This window comes from Ictidomys tridecemlineatus, chromosome 14, assembly GCF_052094955.1.
Source record: "Ictidomys tridecemlineatus isolate mIctTri1 chromosome 14, mIctTri1.hap1, whole genome shotgun sequence".
Taxonomy (NCBI): domain Eukaryota; kingdom Metazoa; phylum Chordata; class Mammalia; order Rodentia; family Sciuridae; genus Ictidomys; species Ictidomys tridecemlineatus.
Window position 1 is genome coordinate 1,008,253 of NC_135490.1, and position 23,372 is coordinate 1,031,624.

Genomic DNA, 23,372 nt, shown 5'->3' on the forward strand with positions numbered 1-23,372 from the left:
ACTTCATGACATTTCAAAGTTTTGTGGACTCTCTTTATTTTATTTATTTATATTTAGTTAGCTAATTATTTATTTATTTATTTATCTAGTTAGTTATTCTGTCTGCCTGGATTATTTCAAAACACCTTTCTCCTTCTTCAGAAATCCTTATTTCTGCTTCATATAGTCTGTTGTTAAGGCTCTCAACTGCATTTTTATTTCATTTATTGAGTTTGTTAGCTCCAGGATTCCTGTTTGGTTTTTTAAAAATTATCTATGAATCTTTGCATAATACCTCATTTAGATCATGAATCGTTCTTTAACTTCTTTTAATTATTGTCTGTATTCCTTTGTATGTTGCTGCATTTCCTTAGAATCATTTTTAAAAATTTTTTTTCAGGCAATCCATTTGTTCCATTCCCTACGTCCTCTTCTGGACAGTCACTGTGGTTTTCTTCTGGACGGTCACTGTGGTCCTCTATGGACGGTCACTGGGGTCCTCTTGGACGGTCACTATGGTCCTCTGTGGTCGGTCACTGGGGTCCTCTTGGACGGTCACTAGGGTCCTCTATGGACGGTCACTGTGGTCCTCTATAGACGGTCACTGGGGTCCTCTTTGACGGTCACTGGGGTCCTCTTGGACGGTCACTGTGGTCCTCTTGGATGGTCACTGGGGTCCTCTATGGACGGTCACTGTAGTCCTCTTTTGGATGGTCACTGGGGTCCTCTTGGACGGTCACTGTGGTCCTCTTTGGATGGTCACTGTGGTCCTCTTTGGATGGTCACTGGGGTCCTCTTTTGGATGGTCACTGTGGTCCTCTTTGGACGGTCACTGTGGTCCTCTTTGGACGGTCACTGGGGTCCTCTTTTGGATGGTCACTGTGGTTTTCTTCTAGACGGTCACTGTGGTCCTCTTTGGATGGTCACTGTGGTCCTCTTTGGATGGTCACTGTGGTCCTCTTTGGACGGTCACTGGGGTCCTCTTTTGGATGTCACTGTGGTTTTCTTCTGGACGGTCACTGTGGTCCTCTTTGGATGGTCACTGTGGTCCTCTTTGGATGGTCACTGGGGTCCTCTTTTGGATGGTCACTGGGGTCCTCTTTGGACGGTCACTGTGGTCCTCTTTGGATGGTCACTGTGGTCCTCTTTGGATGGTCACTGGGGTCCTCTTTTGGATGGTCACTGTGGTCCTCTTTGGACGGTCACTGTGGTCCTCTTTGGATGGTCACTGTGGTCCTCTTTGGACGGTCACTGGGGTCCTCTTTTGGATGTCACTGTGGTTTTCTTCTGGACGGTCACTGTGGTCCTCTTTGGATGGTCACTGTGGTCCTCTTTGGATGGTCACTGTGGTCCTCTTCTGTTCGGTCACTGGGGTCCTCTTGGACGGTCACTGGGGTCCTCTTTTGGATGGTCACTGGGGTCCTCTTTTGGACAGTCACTGGGGTCGTCTTTGGTCGGTCACTGTGGTCCTCTTGGACGGTCACTGTGGTCCTCTTGGATGGTCACTGTGGTCCTCTGAGGATGGTCACTGTGGTCCTCTTGGACGGTCACTGTGGTCCTTGGAGCCATCATCTTACCTGACTTTTCCATGCGCGTGGGTCCCTTTGTGGTATGTGCTGTCTGGCAGGTCTGTTCTCTGCTGTTTCGTAGGTGGCTTTCACAGAAGGTAGTGTCCTCCTGGAGTGTGTCCTAGGGTGTCAGTCCAGTGTGCTCGTGGGCTTTGCTCCAGTGGACACAGTAGGATGGTCTCTGCAGAGCTTCCTCAGCCTTGGATGGCACTGGCCTGTGGTGATGGGAGGGGAATCCATTCCTGTGGGCCGTGTGGTCACGTGGGGCTGAGTGGGTGTGGGTCACTCCAGGGAGCATGTCTGATTGGTCTTTGTTGATGAGCTCAGTAAACCAGATATGGCTTATAGAAAGCACAAATCACACCCTTGTCACCGTGGCACCTCTCCATCTGGTGAGGGTCCAACAGACTCAATAAAGATCCTCTGCATGCCCCAGGGGAGGGTGAGCAGGCCTGGCCCTGGGCCCCCAGGATGCCACGTGTTCAGGGAGATCGGAGCCAGCCTGTAGGCCACTTTCGACTCCAGAGATCTGAACACTCCCTGAGAAGCATGAGCCTTCGGTCATTGTCCTGGCCTCGGGGGTGCGTCTGCTTCGCTGGGTGGAAAGCCTCCCCCTGCCTGTGCTCTCCAAATGTGCCGCCCCGGGGAGGGCAGGCTGCTGCTTCCTGAGCCTCCAGCCACAACTCTGGCCGTTGGGTGTCCCAGAACTTAGGTGTGGTCACTCCTCATTTACAGGCTGCAGGGAGCCCTTTCCTAGCACAGCGTCGGGGTGGGGAGAGCAGAAAGGACCGTGAGAGCAGGGTACTCGGGAACCCAGGTGTGCTGGAAGGCTGGTCCACGGATTCCAGTTTGGAGGCCAACAGGCCCAGAGATGCCTCCCTGTCAGAGGAGGCACCATGAAGGGCCCCTCGGGGCAGCACCAGGGCTACCGGAGGAGAGGAACAAGGGGTACTAGGCAGGAGCCCTCACTGCGGTTTCCACAGCAAGGAGGCTGGCCGACTTGGGTTGGCTGCTTGAATAACAGCAGGCTCTGGGTCACAGACACTGTCCCTTGGCCACTGGGGCTGTTGTCAGGGATCCTGTGTGGACCCACGGGGAGGCGGTGGCTGTCACCCTGCTGTGGTTGGGGGTGTCTGTGGATGGCAAGATTGCAGCCTACTTGTGCACTTTGCCTGGGAACTGACCAGCCCTGCGAGGGGCCATCCCTCCAGGGCCAGCATGGTGAGCACACAGGGCCCATGGGGCTCCCGGAGGGGGACAGGCTGCACACAGCACTGTTCCCTGCGAGCAGCTGGGTTCTCCAGTGGACGTGTCGGCTGAACTCAGAGCAAACACACAGTGAGCCTGGCAACCAGCTGGACGCACACAGAGCCTTGGCGCTGCGTCCTCCGGCAGGCAGGGCGTCCCAGCCGTCCGCTCCGTGGAGAGCAGCCTGAAGCCCCGCCGTCCCTCTCTCCTCTGCCTCCCACAGAGTCCCTCTGCTCTGCCTCTCACCAGGCTGACCCCAAGCTGCTCAGGGCTGAGTTGGTGGAACTGAAAGTCTTCCTCTCCCTGGAGCCGCTGGCCCTGCGCTCAGCTGCGTTTCCCGCTCCGAGTCAGAAGAGCATTCTGAATCCCTGCTCTGGGGACCAGCGGCTCACGTCAGCATCGTGGTGCCCCAGGAGAGACTCGAAAAATAAAGACAGGAACCGAGAGAGACGTAGAGTCAGACGGTGAGGGCGAGGGAGACCCAGGAGAGGGAGAGGAGAGACAGAGCCTGGGCAGCCAGGGCAGGACTCAGCCAAGAGCAGCTGACAGAGTCCAGAAGCCCAAGCCGGGCCTAGCAGGACGCCATGGCCGTCTCCCAGGACACTCGGCGCCCCTGGGCCCAGGGTACCTGAGGAAGCTCAGGCAGAGCCCTGGCACTGCAGGTGGAGGTGAATGGGACGAGTCTGGGACTGCCCCCAGGGATGGCCTCCAGCTCGGTGGGCGCCTCAGGGGGCCCTCCCTCCCTTCCTGATGCCCAGCCGCACTCTGCCCACTGCCTGCAGCTGCCCTCCTTCTCTGAGCCTGCCCGGCCTAGCTGGGAGACCTGCCCACGGCCAGCAGTGGAGTCCTCCAGCCCAGCGGGGTCCCTGGCTGCAGTCCCCAGGCTCTGCCTCTGTGAGGGCTCGTGTCCTGGTCACGCAGCTTCCCTACTGACAATGGCTCTCTCGCTTGTCAGCCTGATGTGCCTTCACGGCAAACAGGCACCCGTCCCCGACCGTCCTGAACTGCAGCCGCGTGGAGCCAACCTGCACACGCACTGCTTAGGAAAAGCACGGATATGGTCTGAGCTCCAACGTGATGTAGAAATAGAGGAATGGAACTTTTTAATTTAATGTAATTTAATTTTTGATGCTGGGGATCGAACCTGGGGCCTTAAGCACATTAGGCAGGTGCTCTGCCATGGAAGGACATCCCCAGGTCAGAAAGTAACTCCTAACTAAACCCATCTTCATGTAAAAATGTCAGAGTGCCACGTGGTCTGCACAGATGCAGGGTTCAGGCACCTGCTGCTGGGCGAGGAACCTCGGTGCCGCAGAGCTGCAGGTCAGACCTGAGGGCATCGTGAGGGCCCTGCCAAGCCTGTGGGGTTTGTGGAAAGAGTGAACGGTTCCTGGTAAAGCGCCAGCGAAGCCATGCTTTCTCTTCTCTTGATTTACATGGTGGTTATGTTCCTGAAAAAAAAAATCATCTTTTATTTAGGCTGCAAAACACAAAACAAAGAGCCTTAGTTTTCACACAAAACAGGCTCCAGGCTCAGGGAAAGGCAGATGGAAACTCACCCAAAGCTCTCTGGATGTGCGTCTGATCGCCCTCACTAAACACTTCAGGATTCCCGAAAACCAGCCCAGCTGGACGCCTGCAGACCGGAAATCTCCCCAAGTACTGTGGGGACCAAGCCACCCCAAGGGACCTGGAGTGGACGCCTGCTCCGGAGGGCACGACTCAGGCTGGTGCCGTTTGCTGTGAAAATCTGGAGTGTGGGAGCCCAGCTGCGTGGCTCTCAGTCAGGTCCCCAGTGGCTGGTGCCCTTGAAACGCATGTGACACGCACACGTGTGCATACACACACACATGAACTGCCGAGGACCGAGGACATCTCCGGAGGGGGATGCAGCTTCCTTGGTCTCACTCCTGCAACAGAACGCCATCATAGATCTGGCCCTAGGCCTGGGCCGTGCCTCTTGAAAGGAAGAAGCACAAACACCCCTCAATGTGCACGATGTGGGTCCTCAGAGACGCCCCCTTCGGGTGCCGCGGGAGTGGCACCCAGTTCCGCAGCTGGGCCTGCAGAGCTGGAAGGGCCTGGGGAGGAAGTGTCCCTTGCTCACCACGGGAGCTGGGAGAGCCCTGGCGCTGCATGCATCGGGCTGCAGGCTCTCACCTGGTGAGACGTGTGCCTCGGGGTTGGTATTTGGTTCTTGAATTTGTACCCAGAAACTGACTCTGGTTACTTTTCTGTATCGAAGTTTTTCTGTCAAAGGCTGTGAAGTCGGCGTCTTAAATCAGACACAGAGATAAACAAGCTGGCCTCGTTTTGTTAGTTAATTTGCAGGCTGTGGAGAATCTTTACCTTGTTTTTTATGGAAACCTTTTTTTATTTGTTCTACTTAGTGATACATGACAGCAGGATGCATTTCAATTCATCATGCACAAATACAGCACCACGTTTCAATTCTCTGGTCGTACCTGATGTGGCATCCCACCATTTGTGCAGTCATACATGTCTCTAGGGCCATGATGTCCATCTCATTCCACCATCTTTCCTGCCCCCACACCCCCTCTCCTCCTCACCCTCCCCTTTGCCCAATCCAGAGTTCCTCCATTCTTCCCACACCCCCACCCCTCAAATTGTAGGTCAGCATCCACTTATCAGAGAAAATATTTGGCCTTTGTTTTGGGGGATTGGCTAACTTCACTTAGCCTGATATTCTCTAATTCCATCCAGCCATAATTTTGTCCTCTTTTATTGCTGAGTAATATTCCATTGTGTATAAATGCCACATTTTCTTTATCCACTCATTTGTTGAAGGGCACCTAGGTTGGCTCCACAGTTTAGCTATTGTGAATCGTGCTGCTATAAACACTGATGTGGCTGCGTCCCTGTAGTAGGCTGATTTTAACTCCTGTGGGTATGGACCAAGGAGTGGGACAGCCGGGTCAAACGGGGGTTCCATTCACAAGTTTTCTAAGGAAGCTTATGGAACATTGTTGGTTCATAAGAAACCCCATGAACCTGCGAGTGAACTCCTCCTTGCTGTCTCCCACCTGTCCCCTTCCTGCCACGGCCTCCTGGGACGTTCACGTGGGGTCTGCAGGGCATGGCCTCCCTGGCCACCCCTGACAGTAGCCCCCTGACCTGGTGCCCCCACGGGCCCCTGGGCCCTGGTTTTATGAGCATCTCCTCCACCGAGATGTGGCGTCTCTGAGGACCATGACTTTTCTTAAATTGAGAATAAGGGTGGTTCTTTTTTTATTAATCACACAAGTAATATATGACTCATTTAAAAATTTAGAAAATATAAGTAGAAAGAAAAGTAACTGAAACGCGCCAGCCCCTTCCCCAGAGACCCTCCTGCCTGCTCCCCCCGTCTGCCCAGCACACGCCGGCCGGCCGCTTTGAGAACTCTGCACACCGAGCACCCTTCCAGGGTCCAAATGTGTCCCCAGCCACATGGTGGCGTCTGGAGGTGGCCCTGGGCTGATCAGCCCTCCCTCCCCTGTCAGCAGAGGCTGGCGTCACGCTCTTGCCAGCCTCCAGCACCAAGAACCCAGTGCCCTTCTATTCTTTATAAACTACCTCGCCTCTGTAGCCTCTGCCACTTGGTTATAGCAACAGAAAATGGACCAAGACACCTCACCACAAGCGCCTTTCCATAGCAAATACTCTTCTGTAATGTCATCTGGACATCGAATAGTCTCCATTGAATGGTGGTAATAAATATTGCTGGCCATCCCCTAGAAGACGGTGTTGCCACTGTTTCTCCTTGATCCTAACTAGTGACTGATGTTGCCTGGCACTGAACCTTCCTATCCTGGGGTGCCCCGTGAGCACTCACATCCTCTGATAAATGCCACAAAATTCACACTGCCCTGTCCCCTCCCTGGCATGAGAAGGTACAGACTGGCTGTTCCCCTGCCTCCATCTCCCCCTGGCTCTGTGTCTGTGACGACTGAAGGCTGACCTTGGTAAGCGTCCATGCCCAGGAGTGACATGACGGGTGGATGGTCACTCACCACTCATCCTTCTTCCAGTGCAAGGCACGCAGCTGTGGAGAGGCAGCATCTCGGAGACCAGGGCTCTGCAGGGCACATGGACACACGCTTTCTCCATTGCTGACTTCTTGCTGGATAGATGTCCTGGATGTCACAGGCTGTGGTGTTACTCTGCCTGTGACATCAGTGGCTCTGCAGTGTGACCTGCTCACCGTTTGTTTTGAGGCCAGGTCACTCATTTCCCATGCCCTTCCAGCGTGGTCTGTGTTCCCGTCACCCCTCTGTGGAAGCCCAGGTCAGGAAGAGTTTGGAACCAGCCAGCTGGGTGGGGACTGAGCCAGCAGGCCCATGGTGGCTTGCCCTGTGCCAGTCGGGCAGAGCAGGAGTTTGCATGTGTCCACTCTGCCGAGCCCCCTCCTCAGCGCCGTGTCGGGGTCAGCCAGTGCCACACGCAGTTCCACAGTCGCTGTGAGCCTCAGTGTTCCTGGGCCCACTCGGGAATGCTGTTTGGAGAAACGAAAGCCACAGATGGGAACCACCCACCTGTGCCACTCTTCAGAGGGGATTGTGCTGTGCCCTTCCACAGCAAGTGGCCAGCAGAGTGCCGCCCAGCGGGGCTGCAGGTGCAGAAGGCATCGGAAGGCAAGGGGCCATCTTCCCTCTGTCCTGGGCTCCTCTCCCAGCTATGCCCTGGGGGACACCATCTGCTGGCAACACACAGCATGTGATCTAGGGGACAAACACCAGGCACCTCCAGCCCAGAGGGCTGCCTCGGCCGCCACCCCACCGCGCCTCCTGGGGGCGCCAGACCAGCGGCACCTGGGCTGCAGCGGGCTGCGAGGCCCAGGACCCTGGTCAGGACCTCAGAATCCGCACGTTCACAGGGAGAACCACCAGCTCTGAAGTCCAGGCTGGGGCCTCCTTGCTCTCCCCTCCACGGCGCCGAGCTCTCCCCCAGCGGAGGACGCACTGGGCAGGCCCCGGAGGCAGAGCTGCTTCAGCATCTTGTCTTGGCTGTCAGCGTGGACCTGGCTGCAGAGTCCTCATCAAACTCCTGAGCCCTGGACAGAGCCAGGCCTGAGCTGCTGGGACCCGGCTGTCACGCTGGAAGTGCCCGCTCACCCAGGACCTTCCGTCCACGTGGAGACCCTCTTCCAAGTCCGCGGTGTGGAGGGTGGATGCCGCTCCCTGGCCTGCTCTCAAGCCAGGGAGGCGGTGGGAGGCCTGGCTGGGGCTTCTCCAAGGGCCTGCTGTGCCCGTGGTGCGGCCCCCGCAGCCCCTGCTGGAGGAGGTGAGTGGGTGGGTGCTGTGGGTGCGAGGATTTTGCATAGATGATGTCACTTGACTCTAGCTGAGCCTCCCCTCCTGTAGCTGCATCTCAGGGGAAATTGACAACAATACAGGATTTTCTCCTCCTCCTTTCACTCTTTCACTTCTTCTATTTTCAGTTTTCTCAAGTTTTGATTTCCTTTTGCACCAGAAGGAAGTATATCTGAATGTTAGCCGTGGTTTTTTTGTGGTGTCTGCTTTCCCAACATTTTCTCGCTTTCCCCGTAGTGTTTATCTCTGTTTTATAATGGGAGGAAAACCAGTCCTTTCCTATTAATATCCTCCCGGGGCTGGGCAACGGTGCCGAGCAGCTTCTGTCTTTGTGCATCTACCCGCCGTGGTAACTGGCCGCCCGCCGCCGCCACCGTGTCTTCAAGAGCTGCGGCGAAGGTGCTGCCCCCGCGCCGGCTGAGCACCGCTCCACACGCCACGCCTGACGTGCGCGTCTCTGCTTCCTCCTAGGTGCCTCAGGACGAGTGGGGAGGCTACCCGTCCAGCGGCAAGGCGGAGGAGATCCCCTGCCGCAGGATGAGGAGTGGCAGCTACATCAAAGCCATGGGAGATGAGGACAGCGGAGAGTCGGACTCCAGCCCCAAAACGTCCCCGACCGTGGCCCTGCGATCAGAGCCCCTGCTGAAGTCCCTCGGGCAGAGACCGCTTGGAGACCACCAAACGTAAGAAAGGCCGTGCCTCCTCCAAACACGCGCCGGGTCTGAGCTCCTCCTCACAGCTCCTTAGGTGTGGGCTAGCTGTCGTCAGCTTCAGCTGAGTTGAAAATGTTCCAGCCAAGCCTTTGGGGCCCCAGTCCTCTGTTTAGAAGTGACCAGTCTGTGGTCCCTTGTTATGCAGTTACCAGGGGAATGTGCTCGGGCGATTTCTGTGTCTGATCTTTAAAGCTAGTAGATGCATGGTGTCTTTCAGATCCTTCGGCTGATCCCCTGGGGAGGGATGGTGTGTCTGAGGTGGTGTGTGGAGCTGTGACAGGTCCCAGAAGGAAGGCCTGTGCTCACTGCAACTTCAGGGTGCACTTCCGGGTGGCATTGTTCGTAGGAGAGAGGAGGTGACCTAACTTTAAACACGTAGTGCCATGTGGTTTGTGCATCTGCCCAAAGATGCATTGTTGACAAATTCAGCTGTTCGGGCAATCCTCCATTCACACGGAGTGTGAAAGACGGCGGTCACTCCCAGGAGGGCGGGCCGTGTTGAGAGCACCCAGCCTACCTCCCGGCTCACAGGCAGGCACTCAGGATGGTGGTGTCACCAGGCTCTCCTCCACAGCTGCCCCTCTCCCACATGACCTTGTCAGGGCTTCACAGTGTTGCTTACAGAATCCTCCAAGTAAGGCAGGGAAGTTCCAGACCAAGGTGTCCCTGCGTGTCCCCTCCTCCCGACTCCGTGCCTGGTGCTCGTAGCAATGGTTGGCTCCAGTAAATCCAATAACCCATGAACGTTAGTTTGCAGAATGAAAAATAAGAGTTCTTGGTGGGTCTCTGAACCTCTTCTGCAGACACCCTGCAGCCCAGGTACTCCCACAGGAGCACCCCCATGTCTTGGAGGACAGATCCTGGGCACACTGTCCCCATGGGCCTCTGCACAGGGCCTCTGAGGAGCCATTAGTGCAAACGAGAGTGCTCACAACCACAGCAAGGCCAGGTGTAGCAATCACCAGATGACTCTTACACTCTCCTGTAAACTACATAAGCCGTCTTTATTCTAGAATTTATTTTATAGTCAAACACTGTTTAAGCAACATTGGTAATTCTGAACTCGAATTTTAAATATAGTTAGAAATAACTGGGCCCAACAAGACCTTGATTGTGTCCCTGCTTCTACGCCAGAGGACTTCCCTGCAGGACCCGATCCACACAGTCTGCCCAGGCGGAGCCGTCCACATGGTAACAGAGGCCTTGTTCGCCTCTCCTGGCCCAGGTGACTCCCAGCACCTGCCAGTTCAGAGGCAGAGGAGAGGCCAGCTGGAGGTCAGGAGGGCCTTGCTGCCCTGAGAGACCAGCTCACATCTTGTCCTGTCGCCTCTGGCTTGAGGGGCCTCGGGTGGTGCACACACTGCTCTGTCCCCGGCACCAGGTTTTAGGGATGGGGAAGCCTAGGCCTTTCGCTGCCTTCCAGCTCTGAACCACGTCATGGGAACCTCCGTGGCTGATCCACTCTCAGAGGCTGGCCTCCGGGCACTGTGCCAAGTGACCACTGAGAACTGCCCACCCTTGGCTGTGCAGAACCAGACTCACGGGCTGCTGTGACCCGCACCCTGTTGTCCACACAGACACCTCCTCGTCTGCCTCGCGGCGCTCTCAAACAGTACAGAGCAATGGGACGGCAGAGACGAAAGCTGGAAGAGCAGAAAAACAAGAGAAACCGTGGGCCAGCAACGGAGCGGTGCTGGGTCTGCCAGCCCTTGCCACCCAGCGGTCCAGGAAGGAGTCGGCACACCTGAGGGGGGCGGTGCACGAATCACCAAACTGGCTCAAAAAGAAACCATGGGGAGGTAAGAAGCAGAAATACTGACCCCAGAGCTGTGGGGAAGTACCAAGTGTCCAACTCAGACGACTGGATCCCGGAGGGAAGAGAGAGAGAGGACAGACAGACACCCGAAACCTGGCAGCCAACGATTTCCAAAAACAACAAAACTTACAATCACCATCTCAAGAAAGATGAATGCAAGGAGCAAAACACAAAATTTAAAACCCCACATTGACACACATCACATTCAAACTACCAGAAACGAAGGGCAGAGCAAGCCTTCAAGGAAACAGCAGACACATTGCGTTGCACCTAGGGTTGGACCGGTCTTCAGGACAGACCGCCCCAGCCAGACGGCAGGACCTGGTCAGAGAAAAGCCTTGTCAGATTGTGGACCTCGAGAAGGTGTCTTCATTAATGAGCATGAGAAAAGACAAGGAAGGAAGGAGGGAGGGAGGGAGGGAGGGAGGGAGGAAAGGAAGGAAGGAAGGAAGGAAGGAAGGAAGGAAGGAAGGAAGGAAGGAAGGAAGGAAGGAAGGAAGGAAGGAAGGAAGGTTGGTTTCCTGCTGTGCTGCAGAAATGCTCCAGCAGCCCTCTGAGCAGGGGACAGAGGAGCACAGCAGCCCTCTGAGCAGGGGACAGAGGAGCACAGCAGCCCTCTGAGCAGGGGACAGAGGAGCACAGCAGCCCTCTGAGCAGGGGACAGAGGAGCACAGCAGCCCTCTGAGCAGGGGACAGAGGAGCACAGCAGCCCTCTGAGCAGGGGACAGAGGAGCACAGCAGCCTTCTCAGCAGGGGACAGAGGAGCACAGCAGCCCTCTGAGCAGGGGACAGAGGAGCACAGCAGCCCTCTGAGCAGGGGACAGAGGAGCACAGCAGCCCTCTGAGCAGGGGACAGAGGAGCACAGCAGTCCTCTGAGCAGGGGACAGAGGAGCACAGCAGCCTTCTCAGCAGGGGACAGAGGAGCACAGCAGCCCTCTGAGCAGGGGACAGAGGAGCACAGCAGCCCTCTGAGCAGGGTCTGAGGAGCACAGCAGCCCTCTGAGCAGGGGACAGAGGAGCACAGCAGCCCTCTGAGCAGGGGACAGAGGAGCACAGCAGCCCTCTGAGCAGGGGACAGAGGAGCACAGCAGCCCTCTCAGCAGGGGACAGAGGAGCACAGCAGCCCTCTGAGCAGGGTCTGAGGAGCACCGCAGGCCCTGGACCCACAGGAAGGAAGTGGGCCTGTCCTGGGTTTGCTGGGAACTACTCGACCTTTCGCACTCCCCAGAATTCCCGGGCTCTGCAGAAAGGAGATGGCAGGGCTGGGAACTGCACAGAGAGCAGGGTAATCGGAGTCCTGGGCGGGCGCCCTCCAGGGACGGGAGCCTCCAGCCTCCGACTCCTCCCTCGGTTGGAGGAGCCAAGGAACGCATGGGTACTCCCAGTGCTGCTCCTGCCTGGGCCCTGGGCCAGGTGAGGTGACACAGCTGTAAGTAGTGACTCTGCTGTGAGCTCCCCTGGGAGCTCAGACCTTCCCATGTGCACCTGCCTCTCCCGCCATTCCCTGCACCAGGAGGGCTTTCCCCAGAAGCAGGGCAGAAGGTCTTTGTGAACTGGGTGACTGCTGCCAGTGCTGGTCCTGGGCCCGGACAGAGGGTCCAGGCCACCTGCAGCAGAGGGAGCCCTGGAGACCTGGGGAGTGACCGACGTGGACATCACATCAGGGTCTCCATCTCCACCGGGCTCTGCAGGCGTCCTGCCGACCACTGAGCCTCTCGCCACGCACCTGCAGCCCACCTGCAGCCCACCTGCAGCCACTTGCCTCCAAACATAGGTGTCTCCACCTCCTCCTGCTCTCTCCCCGCCGCAGCCGGAGGGCCCTGCTGCCCAGGCAAGCTCTTCACTCTGTGACTTCTGACAACGGGGCCTGTCGTCCCTCGTGTCCCCCAGGCTCCAGTCTGCACTCCAGCCTCCCCAACACCTCACAGCACCTGAGTGCAGCCTCTTCCCCCAGCGGCAGCCCGGGATCACCCCCTCCCTCCCCAGCCTCCCCTGATCTGGGTCCCCTGTTTCCCTGCTTGCCCCGCCAGAGGCTCTGCTCTCCCAGGGGTCTGCACCCCTTCTGTGTCCCCACACTGCACCCTCTGCACCGCGTCCTGCGTGAACTCCACACACGCCGAGTAATGAACGAGACCCACATCTGGTGACTCTGCATCGGGGGTCATTGCCAATCAGCCTGAGGACACCTGGAAAGGATCGCTCTGAGCCAGAGAGGTCGGGAGAGCAGAGGGCAGTGCCCTCCGCCTGGGGGAGTCCAGCCAGGCAGGGGTCGGCCTGTGGAGCATGGCACCCTGCGTGTGCAGCTTCAGCTCAGCGGAGCCATATGCTCCCGGGGGAGGCTTCCTCTTTGGGTTCCCGGCCCCCTGGGGGTGGACGGCTTCCCAGTCTGTGGTTCCAGTTGGAGGAAACCAGGGCGACTGTCAGTACCAGGCTCTGTGGGAGGCTGCTGCAGCCTGCCCAGCCTCTCCGCGGGCCCTGGCCTGCTCGGGAGGCCGTGTCCACAGGCCACACCACAGGACCTGTCTGCGCTCCTGTCTCTGGAGCTCCAAGCCTCTGGCCCACCCTCTGCCTGGACCTAGGTGGCTTCTCAGGGAGCTCAGCTTTTCTCGGATTCTCCAGTTTGTTTCTATGCACATCGACTCTAGTCCCTCTAGTGGTTGTCCTCTCATTTTGACTTTCTTATGGTCTCATCAAAAATGAAGCAGAAAATCAAGTAGAGACTGGCAGTGTGGCTCAGTGGTGCAGCACTGTGAGGATGTGAAGCCCTGGTTCTCTCCAGAACACCCCAGTGGAAGGAGGCCCGTAGAGCTGGGTCTTTGCTGGCCAGTGAACAAAGTGAGGGCCACAGCTGGACGACAGCAGGTCTGGCCACTGACTGCCCAACCCTGGTCTGTAACTGCACACTGAAGGAAGACCCACGATCTGCAAAACAGGTCATCCTTTTTTTAACCCAGAAGGAGCCAACTAGAGGTGCCTCCTGGGGAGCTCCTCCATGGTGAGAGCCCCCCATGTGTGCCTGGGAACCTGGCACCCCAGTTCCCTCTCCAGCCGGGGTGCCTCTGCAGTGCGTAGCCAGCGTCACAGACCACCAGCCAGTGAAGCCGATGCATCATTAGACTTGTCATTTCAATGGTGAGACTGGTCACCCTCATAGTAAACCTTACACCCAGGTCACTGCCTCTTGCCTCCCCTGACCAGGAGCACCGCAGCGACGGCCCACACTGCCCTGGCATGTTCCCATGCACAGGAGAACACGCATTTCCAGCAGGACGGGACCGTGCCGCTCGGTCTGCCCTTTCTCCCCCTGTCCCGTACTGTTCTGCCGCAACCCTGCAAAGCCCACGCTCAGCAGCTCAGAGAAAGGCTTTTCCTCAGAAGTCCCGGTGCTGAGCCTGGCAGGGTCTTGCTGGCTGACACCCAGGTGTCCATGGCTCCCTCTGGGTAGGGACTCGGTCTGTGGCAGTTGCAGGATCAAGGTCCTCGTGTCCTTGCAGATGGTCAGCTGAGGTCAGCTCTTGGTTCCTAGAAGCCACTCTTGGCTGATGATCCCTGACTTCATGTTGGAGGCCAGCTGGAGAGGCTCGGGTCCCTCTGTCTCTGCAGACCTCTGCTGGCCATCTTGTGCTGCTTCTCTGGCTCTCGCGCCGTCCTCCTCTGCTTCTGGGGCAACTGCACCCACAGTAGGACCCTGGCTGCTCCTCCTACCTCAGGGTCTGCCCACGATCGCCCCCAGTTCCATCTTGCCACGTAACCCTAGATATTGCCATCACCAGGGCTCAAAGGTCAGGGCCACACCTTGCACAGCCCTCACAGTGACCTCCCTCGCCAGGGACCGTGTCAGTGAGCGGTGCCATGTCACCGATGATCTGTGGATCTGTGTTTCACTATCGGACAGGTGTGGCAGGAAGGCATTTCTGCGTGACTGTGCAGAGGGACCTGCTTTCTGCTAGAATGTTTCCTCTTTTGGCAACGTGTAGGAGAATTCTAAGTCATGGCTGCCTCCGAATCTGTGATGTTCAACACAGTGAGGGAAAGCTGACCAGAATGGGAGTGACTTCCAATATGTTAACTTGAAACTAGGTTCGATTTAAATTGAATGAAGTTCATCAGGGCCCTGAATCCATGCACAGTTGACCTCCCTATCCTGAGGGAGAGGGGAAGACTGCTCTGAGGCTGGTCATTGCTTGTCTCTGAAAACCCAGCAGGACACTGTCTTAGAAAACCCTGCCTTAAGAACAGCTTGCAGGTCCCCCAGTTCTAGACAGTTCAGCCTTGTTCTGAATCAAGGTCCCTTCGCAGAAACGCAGGGCCAAATCATCCACCTATAGAACATCTGCTGTGGGAGTGTGTCCTGGGAAAGTCCTTACTGATCTGCCTCTCGTCTGTCAATCTTGGGCATTGTCTTGAGAAAGGGAAACGTCAGTCAAGGGAGGGGACAGAGGATGAGGAGGACCACATGGCAGAATCAGCTTGGGTTGACTTAACAACCTTCTCTTGTTTTCCTGTTTTCTGATTACCCAATTCTGCTTTTGAGTTCCTTAGATCTGTTTTTTGCTTCATTCTTCAGCCTCCTTAGTAATCAAAATGTTTAAGACTATGAATGTTCCTAAAGAGTGTATCTTTGGCTACATCACACACATATTGGTATGTGATCTTTATAATCATTTTCCAGATATTCTACAATTTTGATTTTGATTTCCACTCTGACTCAAGGCCTGAATGAATTAAAGGAGGAAGAGGTAGGTTTCCCAGGAAAAATATAGTTGCTATTAATTGTTTTGTTTTTCTTTAAATACTTTCATGAATTTTTATGTTTAAAACTTCTAAATATCGGCCACTTTTTCTTTTTAGGCCTTAATTTTGGTAGAAATTTTGCTTAGAGTCAAAAGTAAGATATCATTTTTCAGTTTTTTTTCTAATTTCCGATTCTGTGAGCTCTCGATTTTCCAGTGTTTCAGTTTTTCATTCATGAGGACACTCCTACCTACAAAATGCACCTACCAACTCTGTCCATCAGGGGGCCTGCTGTGTCCTGGGCTGCTGCAGCCCACCTAACTGTGCAGTCCCACCAGGAACCAGGGGCCTGTGTCCACTCATCCTATGACTCCTGACAAGGCTCTGATATCATAGTGTACAGTGAAGAGCATTCAGAGCAACTGTTCCTTAAACAGTAGTCACTCTTTAATTTTATGGACTTCAATATATTTAGTAGCAGCCAATGCTGTGCCACAGGCCTGTGATGTCAGCACCCTGGGAGGTAGAGGCAGGAGGATGGTGAATTCAAGGTCAGCCTCAGCAACCTAGCAAGACCCCATCTCAAAGTATAAATAAAAAGGGCTGAGAATGTAGCTTAGTGGTAAAGCACCCCTGGGTTCAATCCTGGTACAAAAATAAAATACAATAATAGTAGCAGAAAGATCTACCAGTTAAATACTTCTATAAAAGGCCATGCGAGGCCTTCTGCTAATGACTCATTAACAGCTGTTGAAGACTGACCTTCAGAGAAAGCTCTGAGTAAAAAGAATAGCTCAGAGGAGAGAAATCTGTAATGTGCAGGGCACAAGCAAGTAAAATTAAACCCAACCGAGGAAGAAGCCGTGAGTTTTTCTAAATTGGTCATGTCATATGTCATTCTCTCAGATGGCAAAAACAGCATCTTCTACTGAATTCGTTTTCTTCTTCAATGCATTATGCCTAATTATAGGAGTTCATTTTTCAATTTATCCAATAAAGAAGAATGTGTTGAAGACTGAGTATGTAAATTATCATATAAATAAACTAATAAAGAACTGTACAGATTGTTAGGATATTAGCTAGGAACCTAAACCCAAATACAGTTAATTTGAATTATAAAAGACATCTTCACTCAGCTTTAAAACTGGAAAGATTCTAATGATCAATTTGCTTTTTAAAAAAATAGCCATTTGATTTGAATGAAAGTGTTTTTAAATTCCTCTTCATGGAGCAATTGGGCAGCACACGTTAAGAACACGTCCTACCTGTAGGTTCTGGGGGGACGGTGAGTTCTGAATGAAACGTTGGAGCCAAGCAGGAAGTGCTGGGGGAATTTCAGTCCCTACCATTTGTAGTGAAGGGTCAGAGAGGCTAAATGCTCACAGTGGAGGAAATGCTGCGCCTGACGTCAGTGTTCCAACAAGACGGTGGTGTTTAGAACTGTCTCTGTGCGGAGGCCTCACCCTCAGGGGTCATCCATAGCACAAGGGGGAAGCTGCAGGTGAGATGCGGAGAGAGACGCGCGGCTCTGCTTTCCTGAATGTGGTGGAGACACAGACCTCCGTACGCTGTGCTGTGGCCCTCGGGCACTGTCCTGGGGAGCCGACCCCTGTCCCAGAGCCAGGTCAGAGCAGAGGGCGTCCCTGCTGGTGGCTGAGGGGACCCCGAGTCCACACAGGACAAGGACTGGCAGGCCACTGGCCCTGAGACAGAGGGTCCCAGTGGTGTGCAGTGGGGCCTGGAGCAGCCTGCACAGATCCTTCCCTGGTGCAGAGGGGAGCTCAGCGTGCCGACCCTTGGTCAACCTGTGAGACCCTTGGTCAACCTGTGAGACGGTGGTGGCCCCGCGCTCCCTGGCAGGCAGGACCCACAGGTCCTGCTGCTGCCCAGGGCTCTCCAGGTCACAGGTGAACGGGGGTGTGTGTGCAGGCACTGAGGGGCAGGGGGCAGGGGGAGACCCCCAAGAGCTGACACTCAGCCCCAGTGGAAGGCTGATGGGAAGCAGTCCCCTCCTCCCCAGGCACCCAGCCTTCTCCTCTTGAGGCCATCAACTGTTTCAGCAAGGCCCACTCCCACTCAGAGGGCCATCCGCTCTATGAAGGTCGACCCTTTTAAATATCAATCACTTCTAAACAATGCTTTCATAGCACGTCCACCTGGTGCTTGGCCAAGTCACATCCCAGTCACACCAACACATAAAACAACCACACACAATAGGAAATGGATGATTTCCCCTGGGGAAGGAAGGTGTGATCCCTGCCCAGTGCCCCCGATCCTCCAGGAATGCCAGCCGAGGGTCTCTGATGGTCCAGCTCATCTGGCCACCTGGGGACAGAGGTGACAGTTTGGACTGATAGATGCCATGGCCCCTCAGGGTCAGGGAGGGCCAGCAGACCAACCAGGGCTGCTGCTTCTCTCTCAGAAGGGAGGGTGGGTGAGGCCCTCAGAATACCTGGCGGGATGCTGGGGGTGTCATGTCACGCAGGAGGCAGCTGTGAACCTGGGAGAGGTGCCTCCCAGCAGGTCAAGGAGATGGGAAGCCAGAAAGACGCAGCAGACGAGGAACAAGACGAGTCTCCAGAAGCCAGCTCCAATGAAAGGAGGTGCAGGACTCGACAGAGAAGCCAGAGAATGCTCAGCCAGGTCAAGAGAGCAATGCGAGCCACCCAAGAGCCCCAGCAAGCGAGACAACATAGAAAAGCACCGTGAGTGGACTGAGAGACAGTCGGAGCCCGCAGCAGACCAGGCCACGCAGGAGGGGCGTCCGTGGGGAGTGACTCAGCCAGAGGAGGAGAAACCCAGACAAGAAGACCAGGGAAGAGCCTGAGCGCTGCTGAGCTTCAGCCGAGCAAGCCGCGCATGACCAAGTCCCAGGGGCGAGGGAAGGACGGCAGGCACGTTCTGGAGATGATGCCTCAAACTCCCGCAGCCTTCCAGGCAGAGAGGCTCAGGGGACACCAAGTAAGACAAAACCCCAAGGGACGCACAAGACACACTGGTAAACTGTCGCCAGCAAAGATGCTGGCAGCTGCAAGGAAGAGCCTCTGTACCTGTCTTGTGCAAGGGAACCTCTCACCCTCGTAAGATTCTAAGTGGGTTTTTGGACAGAAATCTTGCAGGCCAGGAGGGAATATTATAATACAGCAAAGTGATGAAAGAAAAATACCAACAAAGATACTATACACAGCAAAACTCTGCTTCAAAAATGGGAGAGTCAGACTTTCCCAGGTGGACAAACACGGGGGCAGCCCATCACCCCCAGACCCAGCCCGTGAGGACTGTGGAGGCACAGAGGGCCTAAGTGCCTGTAGTGTGCAGCTAAAAGTAAGCGTGCAGACATGCACAGAGCACAGCACTGCACCACGGTGTGCAGATCACTTTCAACTCTAGTATCAAAGTTAGGAAACAGAGTCTTGAAATTAAGTATAACCAAACTAATGAAAACACACAGGGCTGGGGATGTGGCTCCGTGGCAAAGCACATGCCTAGCATGCCTGAGGCCCTGGTTTGATTCCCAGCACCATAAAAATAAATAAATCAGTATTATAAAATAAAATCCACAGTGTGGGTTCTTGTAGGTTGTGACAAGGATAACAAAGGGAGGGGAAGACAGATGGCAGAGTTTTGTACACACTTGAATTAAATTGCTTTCCACTTAAATTAAATAAATAAAATAACTTTAGGGTTTGTTCTATTGTTGTTTGTTTGTTTTTTGTGGGGACTGAACCACAAGCCCTGAACCCGGGGCCTGCACATGCTAGGCAAGCACTCTACCACCAAGCTACATCCCAGACCATAAAATAATTAGCTGATCCCCGGCATCCACACAAACAAAATACCTATATGAGGCACACGGGAGAAAGAGGACGGAATCAAAGCTTAACCTACCTGAAAGCCCGCGAGGCACAAGGGAAGACCGCAAGTGGGAAGGTACAGGAGCACTGTGGGCTAAGAGGGCAGCAGGACGCGGCCCAGGCCCCTCCCCAGGTCCTCTGAATGTGGACGATCAAACTCCCCATTGAAGGACGAAGCACCTGAAAAGGAGAAAAATACCGAGCAAGTCCAACCGCATACTGTCAGCAAGAAACTCGTGGTGGGCCTGAGGACACGGTGGGCCTGAGACCCTCACGTGGGCGGAACGTGAAGGGCTTCCTTGCCAACAGAAGTCAGAGGGGCAGGGTGGCCAGGGTGCTCTCTGTGTTGGTCGCTGTTGGCTTGCTTGCTTAGAATCACCCTGGGCTGCAGTCTTGGTGATGGCCCCTCCGTCCCTCCCCAGCCCTGTCAGTCACAATGGCTGCAACCCTGGAGCCGGGCGGCCACCTTGAAGCTGCCAGAAGGCATGTAGAACAAGCTAGTGTGAGGGAAAGTGCATGCATCGCGTGCCTTGCAGAGTGCTCCGTCAGTGTTATGTCACCACGACACAGGAGCAGATTATAGTTTTATTAGAAAGGGTCAGATCTCTTGTTAATTCCAGTCAATGACATACCGTGGCTAATAAATGTCACTGGAATTGGAACTTGCTTTAAAAGTCAGCCACCCAGTGTGGTCCGCTGCTGAGAGCTCTGTTGCAGATCACCAAGAATCTTGAGCTTTGAAAGTGAACATCAAAGCCAGAGGGGGGAACATGGGGACCCAGTAAGACCCAGAGTCCAGGTGCCAGCTTCAGGCTGCAGTCTGCTCATCCAGGTGGGCTGCATCCAGAACCTCCACCAGCCAGTGCCCAGCTGACACCACCTGGAAGACAGCCACAGTGCCACTCACCCGGCCATGACCCGGCGCCGCTGAGCTGCCAGACCGCTGTCCCAGGAACTCAGATCACACTGTGACCCAGCAGAGACCAGCCCTTGGGCTCCTTCTTAAACAGAAGACAGGCAGAAACAGTGAACATCAAAGAGCCAGGCGGAGGGCAGAACCTGCTAAAGCTGGGCCCTGGGGCTCAGAGTGCAGCCCCTGGGGGTTAGACGTCCGGCAGCCCCCGGGGGTTCCGCGGGGCCAGGCTGCCTCTGAAACCGTGTGGCAGGGTGGGCTTCACTGTGAAGTTGGCCCGGAACATGGGGCACGCACCCTGGACATTTCAGAGGGCACAGAAAGCCATGATGGCAGGCAGGGAGGGACATGCTCCAGTCCTCAGGGAGCCAGCGTCCAGCCTTGCTTGAGCTGAAGGGCCCAGGAGGGCACCACAGGGAGTGGTCAGAGACAGGCCGCGCCCTGGGGCCCGGTGTCACGTTAGCACAACCACGGCCTCGTTACCTGTGGGGGTGCAGGGGGAGCCAGGTAGGTGGGGGGCCAGTGAGGGTCCCTCATGTCTGGGGCCACAGGAAGCCTGCTATGGGTCGCATGAGCTGGAGGCCACAGGTGAGCAGGAGGGAGGTGTCACCTGGGATCACAGGAGTGCTGTCCCGTGCTGTGGAGAGAAGGGAAGAGGAGTTGGACAGCCTGCGGCTGGGGCTGCAGTGAGGAAGGGAGGGACTCCAGAACCGAGGCTCAGGGCCAGAGACCAACAGTGGAAACAGGCGTCAGCCATGGAGAGCGGCTGGTGGGAAGAGCAGGGCGGCAGGAGCTCGGCTCTGCAGAGCCTGGCTGGGAGGGAGGAGGGTCCCGGCCTGGGGGGTCAGTGGGTGGGAGGAGGGTCCCAGCCTGGGGGGTCAGTGGGTGGGAGGGGGTCCCAGCCTGGGGGGTCAGTGGGTGGGAGGAGGGTCCCAGCCCCAGGGAGGGGGTCAGTGGGTGGGAGGAGGGTCCCAGCCTGGGGGGTCAGTGGGTGGGAGGGGGTCCCAGCCTGGGGGGTCAGTGGGTGGGAGGAGGGTCCCAGCCCCAGGGAGGGGGTCAGTGGGTGGGAGGAGGGTCCCAGCCTCAGGGAGGGGTCAGTGGGTGGGAGGAGGGTCCCAGCCTCAGGGAGGGGTCAGTGGGTGGGAGGAGGGTCCCGGCCTGGGGGTCAGTGGGTGGGAGGAGGGTCCCGGCCTGGGGGGTCAGTGGGTGGGAGGAGGGTCCCGGCCTGGGGGGTCAGTGGGTGGGAGGAGGGTCCCGGCCTGGGGGGTCAGTGGGTGGGAGGAGGCTCCCAGCCTCAGGGAGGGGTCAGTGGGTGGGAGGAGGGTCCCGGCCTGGGGGGTCAGTGGGTGGGAGGAGGCTCCCAGCCTCAGGGAGGGGTCAGTGGGTGGGAGGAGGGTCCCAGCCTGGGGGGTCAGTGGGTGAGAGGAGGGTCCCAGCCTCAGGGAGGGGTCAGTGGGTGGGAGGAGGGTCCCAGCCTCAGGGAGGGGTCAGTGGGTGGGAGGAGGGTCCCAGCCTCAGGGAGGGGTCAGTGGGTGGGAGGAGGGTCCCGGCCTCAGGGAGGGGGTCAGTGGGTGGGAGGAGTGTCCCAGCCTGGGGAGGGTCAGTGGGAGGGAGGCGGGTCCCAGCCTGGGGGGGGTCAGTGGGAGGGAGGCGGGTCCCAGCCTCAGGGAGGGGGTCAGTGGGAGGGAGGAGGGTCCCAGCCTGGGGATCAGTGGGTGGGAGGAGGGTCCCAGCCTGGGGGGGGTCAGTGGGAGGGAGGCGGGTCCCAGCCTCAGGGAGGGGTCAGTGGGTGGGAGGAGGGTCCCAGCCTCAGGGAGGGGTCAGTGGGAGGGAGGAGGGTCCCAGCCTCAGGGAGGGGTCAGTGGGTGGGAGGAGGGTCCCAGCCTCAGGGAGGGGGTCAGTGGAAAGGAGGAGGGTCCCAGCCTCAGGGAGGGGGTCAGTGGGAGGGAGGGGGGTCCCAGCCTGGGGGGGTCAGTGGGAGGGAGGCGGGTCCCAGCCCCTCCCAGGTCTTTACGTGGTTGGTCTGAATCTGTGGTCCACAGAGGTGGGGGCCAGGTAAACAGCTCCCTGTTCATCAGCCTGTGGAGGGAGTTTGACATCAGATTGAGTGGAGACAGGAAGTGGGGTGAGAGCTGGCCCTCGCCCTGTGGCTCGGTTTGGAGATCAAGGTGCAGAGGAAGCGTGAAGCAGCAGCTGGCATGGCCAGCACAGGCCAGCTCTGGCCACAGTGAGCTTGGTGCTGGCCAGCTGGCCAGTGTGTGTGTGACCCTGTGGGACACAGTGGCTGGTCCCTGGAGTGCTGGGCCCTTCGGAGCCCCTGGTGCCACTCCCGGCGGGTCTGTGGATGCAGGTTCTCGAGCACCGTGGTGAGGCCCTGGCATCAGTGCGGGAGCTTTGCATGCCTTCGTCATCTGTCCCCCATGTGCTGCTCCTGGGGCCCCTCCACACTGCCTCCAGGAACAGTGGGGCGGGGGCACAGATCCTCCCGAGGAACAGGAAACAGCCCCCGGAGCACAGATATCCATGCCAGGGAAAGGCCTGCAGTGTTCAGTGCTTCTAGCCCAGACCACCTCTTCCCTGCTGTTCAGTATTTGCCCGTTTAACACTGGATGAGGTTTGTGTGATTACTAAAGTCAGGGTGTTGCAGTGACAGGTAACTGGTGGAGGCCACCTCTGTCCCTGCCTCCTCAGGCATGCCAGCACCACACTCCCATGACTGGTGCCTGGACCACACGGGTCCAGAGTCAGTGTGCACCGAAGCATCTATGAATGCGCCAAGAAGAGGCTGTTCTTGACAGTGTGGACGCTGCAGGCTGCACAGCTGGCCAGGTCTGCATGGATTCAGACTGACCACTTCCCAGGAAATGTGGCTCTGGAGTCAGGGGCGACATGCTGAAATGCATTACAGCTTTCTGAAAAGCCAGATGTAAGCCACCTGCCAACACCAGAGGAGCCTTGCTGGTACGCCATCGCTGCTGTGGATACGTCATGGATGGCCAAGACCTCCACTCGGTGCCTGGGGCACCATCCCGCCCTCCAAGTAGGCCCAGGCTCCTTGTGGTGTGGCCAGGCCTGCAGACCACCTGAAATGTTTATACCAAACAAGGTCTGGGGCTGACCTCCCCCTCCAAATCCCGTCTCTGGAGTCAGGACGCGGAGATCTACATCCCTTGGAAGTGCGTGCCAGGAGCTTTGGGTACAAGTGAGGATTTGAAAACCATCAGACGATGTTTT

The 23,372-nt window shown here is 56.6% G+C and overlaps 1 protein-coding gene across 14 annotated transcripts in view; it reads left to right on the plus strand.

Moving 5' to 3' along the window:
* Nucleotides 1–23,372, plus strand: part of Dlgap2 (DLG associated protein 2) — a 653,188-nt gene that overhangs the window by 558,169 nt on the left and 71,647 nt on the right. For all 14 annotated transcript variants that reach the window (XM_078030719.1, XM_078030713.1, XM_078030712.1 and 11 more), the window contains one exon: nt 8,579–8,790. In XM_078030719.1, the coding sequence (XP_077886845.1) occupies nt 8,579–8,790 (212 nt within the window). The remainder of the gene's footprint in view (nt 1–8,578; nt 8,791–23,372) is intronic.